Source organism: Sturnus vulgaris, chromosome 4, assembly GCF_052056855.1.
Source record: "Sturnus vulgaris isolate bStuVul1 chromosome 4, bStuVul1.hap1, whole genome shotgun sequence".
NCBI lineage: Eukaryota > Metazoa > Chordata > Aves > Passeriformes > Sturnidae > Sturnus > Sturnus vulgaris.
The window spans coordinates 69,985,276-69,998,983 of NC_142246.1; the positions used below are offsets into that span (position 1 = coordinate 69,985,276).

Genomic DNA, 13,708 nt, shown 5'->3' on the forward strand with positions numbered 1-13,708 from the left:
TGCCTGCACTGCAGCAACCTCAGTTTTCACAGGATCTTGAATATTTTTAACAGCTTTTTACCATTTTTGTGCTTTTTGTGAAATCCACAGACACTTTCAATATGCTTTCAGATTTTCCTTTTTTTATTAACTTAGAGTACAAATCACTAAAGAGCACAGCCATCTGAAAGGCAGAATTTTCACTAGGCAGAAGGGTAGAATTTGCTGGCTTGGTGGAATAATCCCTACTTAGGTGGTGAGGAAGCATTCCAGAATATTAAAGGATTTGTTTGTTTGCTAATCTACTTAAGCACCCATAGGCTTTAACACCCACAACTTGTGTGCTTTAGGGATCTTTCATGTCCATGGCCACTCTCACTGCCACAGCTCTGCTTTAAAGCTGCAGATTCACACTGCAAGCTGCTGAAGGGACACCTGGCAAGAGCTACATGGCTTTGGTCCACCCACCCACAAATCCTGCTTCACATTCCTGTATTTTAAAGTGCAGTAGCAATGCACAGGTCACTCTGCTTCTCATATCCTGTGCTCCTGCATCCCACTCACCCAGCTCTGGGATAGGACAGCAATCCAAGCAGCAGGAGCCCCCTCACAGGCACTGCAAAGGAGCTGTGTGAGCACGTTTCACACCCTCAGCTTGGGGAGAACTCGCTGACAGGGAAGCAGGGTAGCTTTAAAGGCATTAAGTAGAGCAGGCTTGGTGTAAGCAGCTGCCCCTGTGTGAAATCCGAAGCTCTTGCCAGCGGTGTGGAGGAAAGACATGACCTCATTATTCCACAGCCCAGATAATCCGTTCCTGGATAAAGTGAGAGCTGACAAGTGTTTCACCTTGAACATTATCAAAGCCCTTTCCACACTTGGCTGATGGCAGAGCCATTTTACCAAACAGGGATGTGAAAACTCCTCAGTGTCAGCAAAAGAGATAAAAAAATCCCTGGGGTATGTGATTAATGCCACACACACACACACAGGTATGAGAGGAAGAGACCAGCAGCATTTCCAGAACCATTTAGGCAAACAGGATATATTTGTACAAGTTGATAAAATATTTTTCTCAATACATCGAGGGTTGCTGCTCTCAATTCCTTTCATCTACCTCGAGGCACTTTCTCTAGGGCCTCTCCTGACATTAGCTGCCCCCATCAGCACCTCCAGAAAGGTACTTCATCTCTCACCTGGGATAAATCACTGTCTGGACTATCTTCTAGTATCTTCCCAGTGGTTGCCAACAGTGATTCCACCCCCCTAATCTTTTAGTTAGAGGAATCCAAGCTTTAATGTCATGGATTTTACACAGGCACACACAGACAACGCGCTAGCCTCCAATTTTGTTGGAAGGGTATCACAGAATCATTTAGGTTGGAAATGAACCGTTAAGATCATCCAGTCCAACTGCTGGACCCACAATCAGTTTGAGCAATGGCTCCACGCTGGTCCAAGGGGAAGGAATGTCATCTGGTTGCCATTGCCTCCTCTCGCAACACCTGCGCTCTCGCTGGAGTCCTGCCACGCAAACACAGAGAGGGGCTCTCTCCCCCCTCACCCCTCCTGTCCTTGGCAGGCCAGTTAACAGAGAAAACACACATCTTCTCCTCTGTCAGGGCTCTGGAGCTGTTGGATTTAAGTCTGCATGGAAGAATGACACAATTTAAAATGTTTAATGCAGAACACATAAAGCCCTGGTGAAAACACGCAGTTAAATTTCCAGCAGAGGAGGTTAATAAATGAACAGGTAGCACTTGCAGAAGGAGCAGACACAAACTCCAAGATCAGGAGGAGGTTCAAGCTGAAATATTTGTCTTCCAGATGTTGGCCTGCCAAATGGGCAAAACATGACCAGTCACAACAGCAATTCTGCCTCTTGCACCTATGACCTCAGAAAAGCTCCTTAACAAACTGCACACATTAATGTCACCTGTGGTATTGTCTTCCATGCCAAGGAAAAAAAGCCATCAGCAAAAAGTTTTGGAGTTCCTAGGAGATAAAAATTACTGCAATTCACTACAACCATAGCAACAATATTAAATACAAAGAGGTCTCAATGTAAAACTGATTTTGCAAATGTAACTCTACTCCCACAGCAAACCACTTGCTATGCCCCAGACTGCATCAGCACGGGACTAATCCCAAGGCTCAGGAGTGTGAATGGAAGCACAGTCGGTTTTGTCCCAGCTTTGGGATCACAGGAAGCAAGGCAAACTCTTTGTGCCTGCTTTTTACTAATTCTTTCAGGGCCTTTCTCCAAGGTTATGACACCTTCCAGCAGCTGACTCTTCAGCTTTGAGGTCCAATTCCTCCCAAATTCTAGCACAACATACTAGGATACCACAAGCCCTGGGCACTAGCATTTCTAGTGCTGGCAGTTGTGTTTCATCCATACATCAGCTGCTTTCTCTGGCAGAGCCAGAAAAAACCAAAACCCTTCAGCATCAGTCTCCTCACAGCCCTGACTGCAATAAGCAGAGACAGTTCTCCTGCCTACCTACCTGTGTCCATCTCTGAACTTCACCTTCCTGGGCACTATGGGACAAAACACCAGATTTGATTTCCACTTTTCCCCTCTCCACACCCCATCAGCAGAATCAGACTCCTGCTTCACCAGGAAACATCACTGTCAGCCTCCCACGAATGCTCAGTTCCTGGAGCATTGTTTGGCATGTTTCCAGCTTCCAGAGGGGAATCACCACACTTTGACATCCAAAATGAATAAAGAAGCTGAAAGGAAAGAGCCAGGACACAGAATCCACAAAAATCAGCATTAAGGATATAATATTTAAAAGGGCTGACAAGTCTAAATTGAATGATTTTGAATAACCAGCCTTGAAATAAATGAACTTTATTCTGTCTCTGATGTTTGCCCTTGCACCTGAGCTTGGTAAAACTTATGTTCTGCTCTCATTTAGAGGCTGCAGGAAAATTACCCAGAATAAACCTCATTCTTTCTTCTAGGATTAAGAATTGTATATCATACTTGCAGTGCAAATCTGTTTTATGCATTAGGTAGAACACAGGACTGAACTTTTTCAAGTTAAGTGAAGACAATTTTGCATTTTGATCATAAATACTCTCCTGGTCATTTCTGGCCAAACTGTCAAAAGACATTTTATGCCATTTTGCGAGGGGTTGTTATTGGAGGAAAAAGGTAGATTTTATATTTAAACAAAGTGTGCCTGAAACGTTGAAAAGTTGATTTAATGTTAACAATTCTGCGACTCATGCAGTATTCGGGCCAAAAACCAGCTCCAAATGATAACAGCAGGCAGGAGTGTTTCTAAAAAAACTTAAAGAAATAAGCCTAGGAAGTCTAACCAGTTAAAGAGAGGATGGGACAGAGATGCTCTTCCCAGATGCCTTCTCTGTTGAGATTCACTGAGCCTCAATCCTTTTATTAAAATTAAATCTCATGGAAACACAACAACAAAACCCAGCAGAAGAGAGAGTGCCTCTATGTTTGAGCTCCTCTGCAGCACACAGGTGTTCAGGCTTTTATGGGCTCACACTGCAAGAGCTCTGAGTGGGTGCCAAGGCACGAGGTGTTCAGGAAAACACAATGTGAGGAGTCAGCTCTGAATCAAAACTTGCTCCTGTAAACGACAGGAGATGCTCCTGGAGTGCTCTGTCCTACAGTGCCCTCATCAGTAAGTTCCAACGAGAGGCTCAGGGTGCAACAGCTCTCACCAAGATGGATTATGAAAGGGCTACACTGTTTTGATCAAAACCAAATTTTTGGTCATTGTCCAGAATTCTGATACCTGGGTTTCAATTTGCTCATCCACAGCAGCAGTGATCTGTCTTTAGGAAAGAGGCAGGGAATCATCATCATACCTTCCTTTAAATCTCAATTTAAGAGTGGCTTGGGATAGAGTAAGATCCTGACTGGCAGCAGACTGGCAAAGTTTTCCAAACAGAATTTTTTGGGAGCAACAGACACCTCCTGGGGACTTCACAAATTTGTCACTGGGGTTTTTTTTAAGAATTTCTTACTTTTTTAAAAAACCAAATTCCACAAACCCAAGGATAAAAAGGGGAGCTTCCTACATTTAAAATTACTTAAAGGCACATGGGTGTTTATCAAGGGATTTGGTGCCCTGTGGATACACGTGACATCATACAGGAACAAGGATAAATGTTTGTAAGGATGGGATTTTTCCCAAGGCACAAACAGCAGACATGGGCCAGCATTTTCTCCTGGTGTCCTAAAATCTGATGTGCAAAATTTCCCTCTGATGGCAGCAGGATCCCACAAAGGGGCAGGGCAGCCAGCTCCCACCTGCCTCTCTTGTAGTTTCTCAGTTCACATTCACTCCTTGGTGCATGTTCCCAATAAACCTGAGCACTTCCTAAGGAATGGCCATCTAGTTTTAACATTCATCTGGAGCACCACGTAGTGTTATTTTTAGGCTACAAAATCACAAACAGAATTCATTATTGGCAGTGAAAACTGCAGTCTCTCTTTCCTCCCTTCAGGAGCAGACACTCGAGTGAAGTGCCAGGGGATAAAAGGTATGGCATTTAATTTCTGGAAACCTCAAAAATTTAATGGTTTTGATGAATGGTTCACATCCTGAGCTCCAAGCTGGAGTATGCAGAATTTAGAAAAGAAGGGTAAAGTAGTTTCAGATGCAGTCTTGATCCCCAAGGCAACTTTTCCACTTTATAATTTTCTTAATTCCCTCTGTCTGTTGGACTACTAAAGAGTCAAACAATGAAAAAAAGAAAAAACCTCATACACATCAGCTGAACTAAGTAAAGGACCTCCTTTTCCTCATCCTCTAATCCTTTACAGCAATAATAAAATTAAATGCTAATTACAGCAACTATTGGTTAGAATGAGAGTAATAAAAAAAGCTGTCATTTAAAAATAGTAGCTTTCTCTTTAAAAGCTATGAAATGTGTACAGTGTAGAACTAAGTAAAGAGAGAAAAACCATAATCGAGGTGAGGAAATTACCTTTCTGTTGAAGTTTGTGTTGGTATTGGTTTACCTTTCCCTCAGCTTTTTATGTCTGGACTAGAAAAGCTCAGCCTTTCTGTTGTGGGGGAAAAAAAGCTGAATATTAGTTTGCTTAACTGCATTTCATCCTGAGTGCAAGAGCAGAGAGCCCACAAGGACCTGTCATCGTTTCAACAGATGATATAACAAAGAAACAACTTGAGGAGATTTTATCTGTCCCCAAAGTATTTCATGGTCGTTTACAACAGTTTTTGCAAGGAGGTTTTCTCATCCATTAATTAGGATTCATTATGTATTTTAAGCAGCCAGCTTTAAATTACCTAATTTATCAACACTCCTATTTATTTTGATGGAAACAAACATCAACAACAAGAATCTTTTGCTAACACCTGGCAGTGAGTTCAGGTTAGTGAAGGGCTGGACAGTTTTTTAAAGTGCCTACCTACCAGCATGTCTAAAAAGGAGTTGGTGAAGACCAAAGATAAATGTTTGGTTGTAATCAATCAGGATGCCTCGGCTTTATCTCAGAAAGCCTGTTTGGCAGCTTTGCTGGAGATCATAAATCAAAAAATTCACAGTAATTTTAAGCAATTTTTGTTATCAGGCCATTCACTGGAATGGTCCCTAGGATTACACTGTGGTTGAAGGCAATAGTAGCATTTGTTGATTCTCTCTTTAGGACCAAGAATCCACCAAAATTCAGAATTTGATCCTTTGGGGTTTTTTGATACATGGATATACAGCTGAGATAAATCAGAAATCTGACTACCTCTAAAAGGCAGGTTATACCACTGAAATGGTAAAATCTAAAGTTTAGGACAACGTCTGTGACACTCGAAACTTCCACAGGGACTTTTATTACGGCAATTCTGCATTCAGTTAACTCCAGACACTCCACCCGCTCACAGTACAAAACTCTTTGGCTTCTGACAGCATCACAAAGGAAATCTGCCATTCACACAGTGAATGGGGTATGTATTAATTTGCCTTTCAGAGCGCGTGCAGTCCACTTTGCTGCTGGTAATCTGCATAAAACTGGATTAACGAGTCGGGAATCCTGGGGCTCACGACCGTCAGCGCGCTCCGGAAGTGCCGGCCCGTGATAGATTTGGCATGGATGTCTTCCTGAAGAGCTAGGAGGGCTGCTTCCCTGCACACTGCTGTTATCTGCAAAGAAACAACAAAAAAACAACCACACAGCACTATTATTATTATTATTATTGTTATTATTATTATTATTATTATTATTATTATTATTTTTACACTACTCGAAGAAAGAGAACACAAGAACATCAAATCACTCCAAACACCAAATAATCACATAATCACAAGTAGAGTTTTTCCATATATATATTTTTTTTAAAATAAATGAGGTTGTGGGCAATTAGGACATCCAAAAAACAGGATGTAGCTCGAAATTCAAACCACAGTTACATTACATTTCATATTACAGCATGCTGCAAATTAACTCGCTAATCATATTACCTTGTGTTGAACTCCCCACACCTGATAAATTCAAATCCCAACCACCAGCGATACATTTTTCCATCCCCAAAGTGCAAGAGCAGATATTCCCAGGCTCTGTGGGCACTTTTCTTTCCCAGTCTTGCACTGGGAAAGAAATAAAAACAATTAATTCCGAAAGGAGGCTCCGAGGAGAGGGGTGTGTGGAAGGGGAGGAGGGTTAAGGTCTCATACCCTGCAATGTGTTTTTAAGCTCTCTGGACTTCAGACAGCGGAAACAGACTGATGCCAGTGTCACTCTAAAGACACATTACTGTGGTGAAAGGAGCTTGTGGAATGAAAAGAGATATTGTGATTTCCAGTGCAACAGGGAAAACAGTGATTGATATTGACTGCTCCCTTATATCTGTAAATGAAAGAGCCAACTGAAACACATTTGTCCGGCTATTCAGCATATTTTCTCTGTTTGTTCACTTACTGAAAGGAGTTCCCCCGCTTATGCTCTGCTAATGGTTGCCAAAGCCGTTTAGTAGCTTTTTAGGGGATTTAGCAGCATGTTTAGGAAGCTTTCACAAGAAAACATGCATGGATTTAGATGGCTTTGTCAAGTTACAACAATATTACTATTAGTTCTGTGCTGCTCTAATGAGCACCAAAGCTAAACACTGCTGTTACGCATTTTAATGCTTTTCAGGACTTCAGAGACAGCTGAACGTGGAAGTGCAGCTGAGATTTAGTGCACCAGCTTCTTGTGGAGATCAGTAATACATCACCCAGAAAGTTAACAGAGGCGCCCTGGTCTTTCTGTGCAGGTTTTTCTCTAAGCATACATTGTGACTGTGTCCCCATCTTGAACAGGAATATTAAGCTACTTAAAGAAAAAAACGTGCACCAGATCAAACACCCCTTGCACTCCCTGCCTACCACTAAACCCAGAATTCTTTCACAAGGGAGAAGAACTGGTAGTGGAAAAACAGATCCCAAGTATTCTGGACTCAGAAGCCATGTTGGCTTTTGAAGGAGGGGTTCATTCCCCCTTGATAAATACTGCAATAAGGCCACAAAATGAAGAGACTCTCTGGAAGTGTTCATAGGCATTACTAAAAAATCCTCAAATGTAGTCCAGCAGGTTTTGACTGCCCCATTCTTCTCACAGAGACCATCACCTATCCACAGCATGAAATGCTGAAGCAGGGTGTCACTGACAAGGTGTTCACTTGTCAACAGCTGTTTTAGTGAAGGAGACACTGTCAATTTGTCACATCCAAAACCAAAGGAACACCACTGCCAATCCTATTTCTTCCAATTTCATTTGTACACCGATACACTCAGGAGGAATTCACCCATAGGCTGATAGATCTGATGATGATTTCACCTGTTCTCCATGTTCTGCCAACACTATCAGTAACAGTGATGATATCTAACCTCCAAAGGATTTTTTTTTTGTTTTAATTTTATGCTTAAACACTGAACCGTAAGTTCTGGGATAACTGAAAATCACTAGACATGAGGAAGCACCAGAAAACTGATTTTTTTTACCTTCTTAAAAGCATTTAGCTGCTTTAAGGGACAAGGAAAGACTTTTAAGGCATAAATTATTGTTCTCCCTTTTCCTGGCTGCACTCAGAATTTTTGTGGACTAAATATTTTCTATATTATTGAGTAATAAACAGCGGGCATTACGGCAGAGTGCTGAAAATTTAGGCTCTCATGTCTGGTCAGAGAGTCACATGGAGTTGTTTCCATTCCTTGGCTAACCCAGGGGATCAGGTTTCCAAGGTAAGAGATTCAACAAGGCAAGTTTGATTATTTTTCTTTGTTCAAGTATGCAAACTTTAAAAAAAAGGTCCTCATAAGCATTCTCACTAGCTGATAAAGCTAAATCACTCGTGGAAAGCAAACCCAAGTACCACAGTGACCACACAGGAGAGTGAATTCATCTGGTGACTTAAGCCTTATTGGCCTAAGGTCACTGGTCTGTCATGGAGACTCCTCGACACAGCCACGTTAGGACATTTCTTACCAGATGGAGCAACAGAAGAGCTTTGAAAAGTCATTTCTGTGGATTGAGGAAAAAAAGGAAGGCCACAGAAGAGGCTGTGACTGACAGCAGAGGAAGGAGACCCTTTGCACAAGACATGGATCTCCCCCAGGCTTAGCAGCCCTCCAAACCCAGAAGCTGCCTCCACATCATCAGCTTCAAAACCCTGCAACAGGTCTATCCCCAATGAACTTGTGTGACTTTCTTAAATCACTTCTTCTTTCAGCCTCTACAAGATCATCCTGTATCAAGTACCACAGTCCAATCATGCCTTATATAATAAAAGCACTTTTGTTTGTATTTAACCAGGCAATTTCAGCAAGTCCTCCTATTCCCTGTGCTATGAGAATGGTGATTCATCTGCTCTTCCCTGTACCATTGGTGATTTTACAGAGTTTTATCTCATCCCCTCTCAGTCAAGTCTTTACAAGCTGAAGAGCCCTCAGTGACTCAGACCTTGCTCCTGCCCACCCTGTCCATTCTTCCTCCCATCTGCCATTGCTGCATTGGCCAGTTCTGCCCTGAGCTCTCGCTGCTGAGTGCCTGAAGCTCTGCAGGGCACACAAGGGGCTGTACCAGGCCATAGCTCTGGGTTGCTTGCAGTTCATTTCTTATCATTGTATTGTGCTGAGAGGATTTTTCTCAGAAAATTATCCAAGCTGCCTCCAGAATCTTTTCCAAAGTGACAGTATCTAATTTAGGCCAAATTATTTGTGAATTTGAAGCTTGGGTGATACTTTTTTTTCTCCATTGCATTTAGTAAGATGAACAGCCTCTGTCTACCTCTATAAATGAATGCTAAGAACCAATATAACCTACCTGCAAGGCAATTCTTAATGAGTTGCAAATACAAACACAAGGGAATCATATTTTTTATTTTTTCAGTACACAAAAAAAAATACAAATAAAAGTGCAATCTTTTGGATCTCTGTGTGTTGTGAGGAATAGGAATAATATCCTAGTCTTGTTCCAAAGACAAAAGTACATCTCACCATTTGGAAGGGACAAAAGAGATATTTTGTGACTGCATCTAAATCCAGAGTGGCTTTCAGCACCCACTCTAAGGCAGGAATGAAGATGTGATTGTCAGAGACAGCAGTGATGAAACAGCAAAACACCAGGTACCAGATAATTAAGCTGTAAGTGCTGTAACTACATGGGCGCTACTGCAGCAATAAAGAGCCAGCCAGGTGGGGTAAAAAGCTGCTGAATCTAAGAGTACCAGAATATCTCCTAGTTTGGTAATTATTAATATCATTATAAAAGGAAGTTTGCCAAACATAATTCTCATTTTCAATGGAGTAAGAGCAATTTACCCACCAATGCAATCATCTGTTGTCTGCAGTCATCTCTTAGCATGGGAACAGTTTTGAATTAATGTATAAAAAACAGTACATTGCTTTCCTAAAGGACTAATTTGTCATCTCGGGAAGTGCTTTGAGATCAGAAAATAAACAATTAACTTAGAATTCTGCTTCAAAGTCAAAAGGAAAGGAGAATTAAAATTTGATGTCTGAACCACACACACAGAGCTCAGTAAGAAGCAAAGCCACACACCAGCTGAGAGCTATGGAGGAAAGAACGATGAGCACCCCAGCAGAAAAGGATTTACACTTAGTCGTCCCCTCCTGCCTTATTCCACTCCCAGCAACAATAAAATGCCCGGTGCCAGTTACTGTTCCCTGAATAAACAGCACTTAGCACAACCCATCTTTCCTCCAAAACCAATGGTTACACTGGCTGCTTCAGCTGGGCCGATTCACCCCCACTCTGGCATTAAGCACCAACTCTTTCCACCGGACTCAAAGTCCTTTTCAGATTCTTTGTATTTAAAGTGCTCTAAATAGCTTTAAAGAACCAAAAAAAAAAAAAAAAAAAAAAAAAGTTTCTCTGTTAAAGCCTTAGGTACTTTCAAGAAAGTAGTTTTGTTAGGGCCGAGTGTGCTGGGAACACCTGTGAATGTCGGGTTTAATTGGGCTGCAGCTGGTGTCGATTGTGTGTGCCGTAACTGGCAGCCACTGCCTGGCCCTACATTGTGTTTCATTTTCCTTTTTCCTTCCTTTTTAACTCGCTCCTCCACCCCGCCAGTTAAAGTTGTAAGGGATTGTGTGTGAGAGAGGGATTAGGAGCCTGGAAACAAGAATAGTGCCCTGCGGGTTGTGAATAGCGCAAATTGGGGCGCTTCCTGGCGGAGCAGTACCTGCGAGGCTGAGCGCCCGCCGGGCACCTCAAAAGGAGCCGGGACCAGGTCTGGGGACTCGCCTTTCCCTCTCAGCCAGGGAGGGATAAAAGCTTCACACACAGCATTTGAAAAAGACATGAATAAGTCCCGAGTCTTGACATCTGTGTCTCACTCGGGCGAATTCCTGCCCTACTCCTGTGCCAGGAGCTGCTCTGTGAAAGCAAAAGACTGATCCCCACAAAACAGGGAGAGCTGCAAAGCTCTTAGGACCCACCTGAGACTAAGGGAAAAGGTGCGCATGGACGCCTCTCCAAAGCGAGAAGCTGCTCCGTAGCAGAGTAGCTGGAAGAGGTTACTGACAGTACTCTTAAAATCCACATAAATAATTCAACGCGGCTCCAGCAGCGCACAACTTCCCACAAGGGATTTGTAGGGGGCTCAAAGCAGTGCTGGGCAGAGATGTAAAAATACCTCGAGGTTTGTGCCACCCCCAGCAGGTCACTCCTGCTCCGTGTGGGACGCCACGGCCTCGCTTTCCCCCTTCTCCTTTGTGCAGGCACCACCCGCTGCCGGCTGCGGGCTCCCGCCCGGCTCTTGTGCTGGCTCCGGCGCTAAGCTGCTCCTTTCATTCAGCGATTCAATGCACCAGACCATCAGAAAACTAATCCAGAAATAAAATAAAAAGAGCCTTAGCTTGCTGCTGAGGTATTGAGATGGGCTCAGGAGGGATTCGACAAGTCGGCATGGGAGGAGTGGGGAGCACAGCAAGTGGGATGTGTTATGCTCCAGGAGCTGCTGGGGAGACCTGCCCTAGATAAGAATGCTATTTTAAGATGTCACAAATATCGCTTTTCTTTTAAAATGGGCTAAACTGAGAGGGTCGTAGCTGCTGAGAGGTGAAGTTTTTGATATGTTTCAAAAAGGCTTAAATGTAGTACTTCTCTTGTGTTTCAACTTCCCTATTTCATATCAAGGAAAGACAGGAAAACACAGCTTTTTCTCTTGTCTGCACAGAGAAATTGTTACAGATTGCTACAAATCTTGTTCTGTATAGAGGGAAAAGTTTCCAATACTGTGGAATTGTTGATCACCTTATGATAAATTCCGACCAGTGTTTGAAAGACAAGAATCACCCGGTATGTGCATCTCTTCACTCTGCTCAGCTCTATGGTCTGTGTAGATTTAAATGAGATGGATCATAGAACCAACGAATGGTTTGGGTTGGAAGGGACCTTAAAGATTACCTAGTTCTAAGCCTTCTGCCATGGGCAGGGAACCTTCCACTAAACCAGGTTCCTCAGAACTTGGCTTAGAACACTTCCACAGATGGGGCATCCACAAAATTATACAATTATACATTTGGGCATTTAGCAAAGGAAAAATTTGTTCTAACCAGAAAATGATGAAGTGTATTAGCATCATGCTTTTCAGACAGTATCTATTCACTCCTCAGATTCATGTACTGAACCATGGGAGCTATGGAGCGGATTTGCTTAGGATATGATTATTGCTCCATAAAATTTTCCCAGCTGAAGTGTGCAAGGCCCTCACAGGCCACACAAATGCCTCAGTGAGACAGAAGCCTCTTTGATCTCTAAGCAGCTATGCTGTAAAATGTTATTAGCTTTCCTCAAGTTCAAGCACTTACATCTCTATGGTTCTGTATTTAGGAACACTGCCTTGGAGCAGATGAGTTCCTACCCTTGGCAATGATAGTCTACAATTAGATATTATTTTTCATAAAAATATAGACTTCTTTCTCCTTTGTTTATTAATGAGACATTCAGTATGAGCAGACATTGGACTGCCTACTTTAAAACAGGTCTGCAGTGATGAGGCAGCATCTTTGCACTTCTTAAATGTAAAGGACAGGTATTACTTTTTTGAACAACCTGGTCTCGTGGAAGGTGTCCCTGGCCATGGCAGGGGGTGGAATGAGATTATCTCTAAGTCCCTTCCATCCCAAACCATAAACCCAGGATTGTATGTATCCTGTGTCTCTGAGAGCAAATGATCTCTGCTATTCCTGATTCCTTTAATGAGAAATTGTTAAACACATGTAATTGAATAAAACCAGCTCCTTTAGTATGTCTGTAAGTGACCTTAGTTCAGAGCTGTCTGCCCCAAATCTATACAATTTAATGTGCCATTTGCTTATCTGTGTAATTTTGTGGCTTGATGTACAGGTGACCATGTGTGTGGGTGTCCACAGCTTACCTGAGGTGCTGCACAGGGACACAAAGCCCTGCTGCTGCCTGAATACATCTGCTTTCACCAGGATGGGGGTTCCCACTCATGCTTTCCATGGTGGCCATGGCAAAGACCAAGTCCTCGTTCTGCCCTCTCCTCCTGGTCTCAGCCAGGCTTCAGAATCAGCTGAAGGTGAGCCAAGAGCTGGGCCAGACGACTCAGCTTCCAGTGGGATAATCATGGCAACAATTAACAAGGCAGAGCGACCCCAAAATGCTGCCTTTAATTGCTCTTCCAGTACCAGAAACCGAGCAGGGGCTGTGCCCGGGCAGCAGACAGCATCACATGTATCAGTAGCTCCTGCTATTCTACAAAGCTCACACACGCCCAAGGAAGGGAAAGATGAGGTATGTAGCCAAAATTAGGTGTATGTATCATAACTCCAGCACATGATGACAGCTAAGGGGAATAAAGCAGAGCTCTCAGTGGTACATGCTAAGTGTCATCACACATACCTCTGCTCATCCCGACATGTTCTAACAGAGCGAAGCCTCGGCTCCATCTGCAAGCTTTCTTTTTTTCTTCCTTCCACTCTCTTAAAAAATATTACTAGATGTGGTATCCTTCCAAGCAATGTATAAAACATGTAAATTCCGATTTCAATTTTGTAACTACAAGCCCAAAACGCAGCTATTTTCCAAGAGGTGCTGTGCTGATATGGCTCCCATCACTTTGGCAGAGGCATGGCATAACTACACCTCTCACAAAGGAATTCCGTAACAAAACGAGTTTTTACATGCTGGGACTAAATATTTTTAAACAGCACTCTCTGCCAACTTCAAGTTTCAGCTATATTTGTGCAACTAAAATAAAACAAAAAA

At 42.8% G+C, this 13,708-nt stretch overlaps 1 protein-coding gene across 4 annotated transcripts in view; it reads right to left on the reverse strand.

Moving 5' to 3' along the window:
* Positions 1-5,791: 5,791 nt before the first annotated feature.
* Positions 5,792-13,708, reverse strand: part of AFG2A (AAA ATPase AFG2A) — a 157,348-nt gene continuing 149,431 nt past the window's right edge. For all 4 annotated transcript variants that reach the window (XR_015803441.1, XR_015803442.1, XM_088164178.1 and 1 more), the window contains one exon: positions 5,792-6,117. Coding sequence is in view for 2 of the 4 variants with exons in the window: in XM_088164178.1 (XP_088020304.1) it covers positions 5,941-6,117 (177 nt within the window). In the remaining 2 variants the exon portion in view is untranslated. The remainder of the gene's footprint in view (positions 6,118-13,708) is intronic.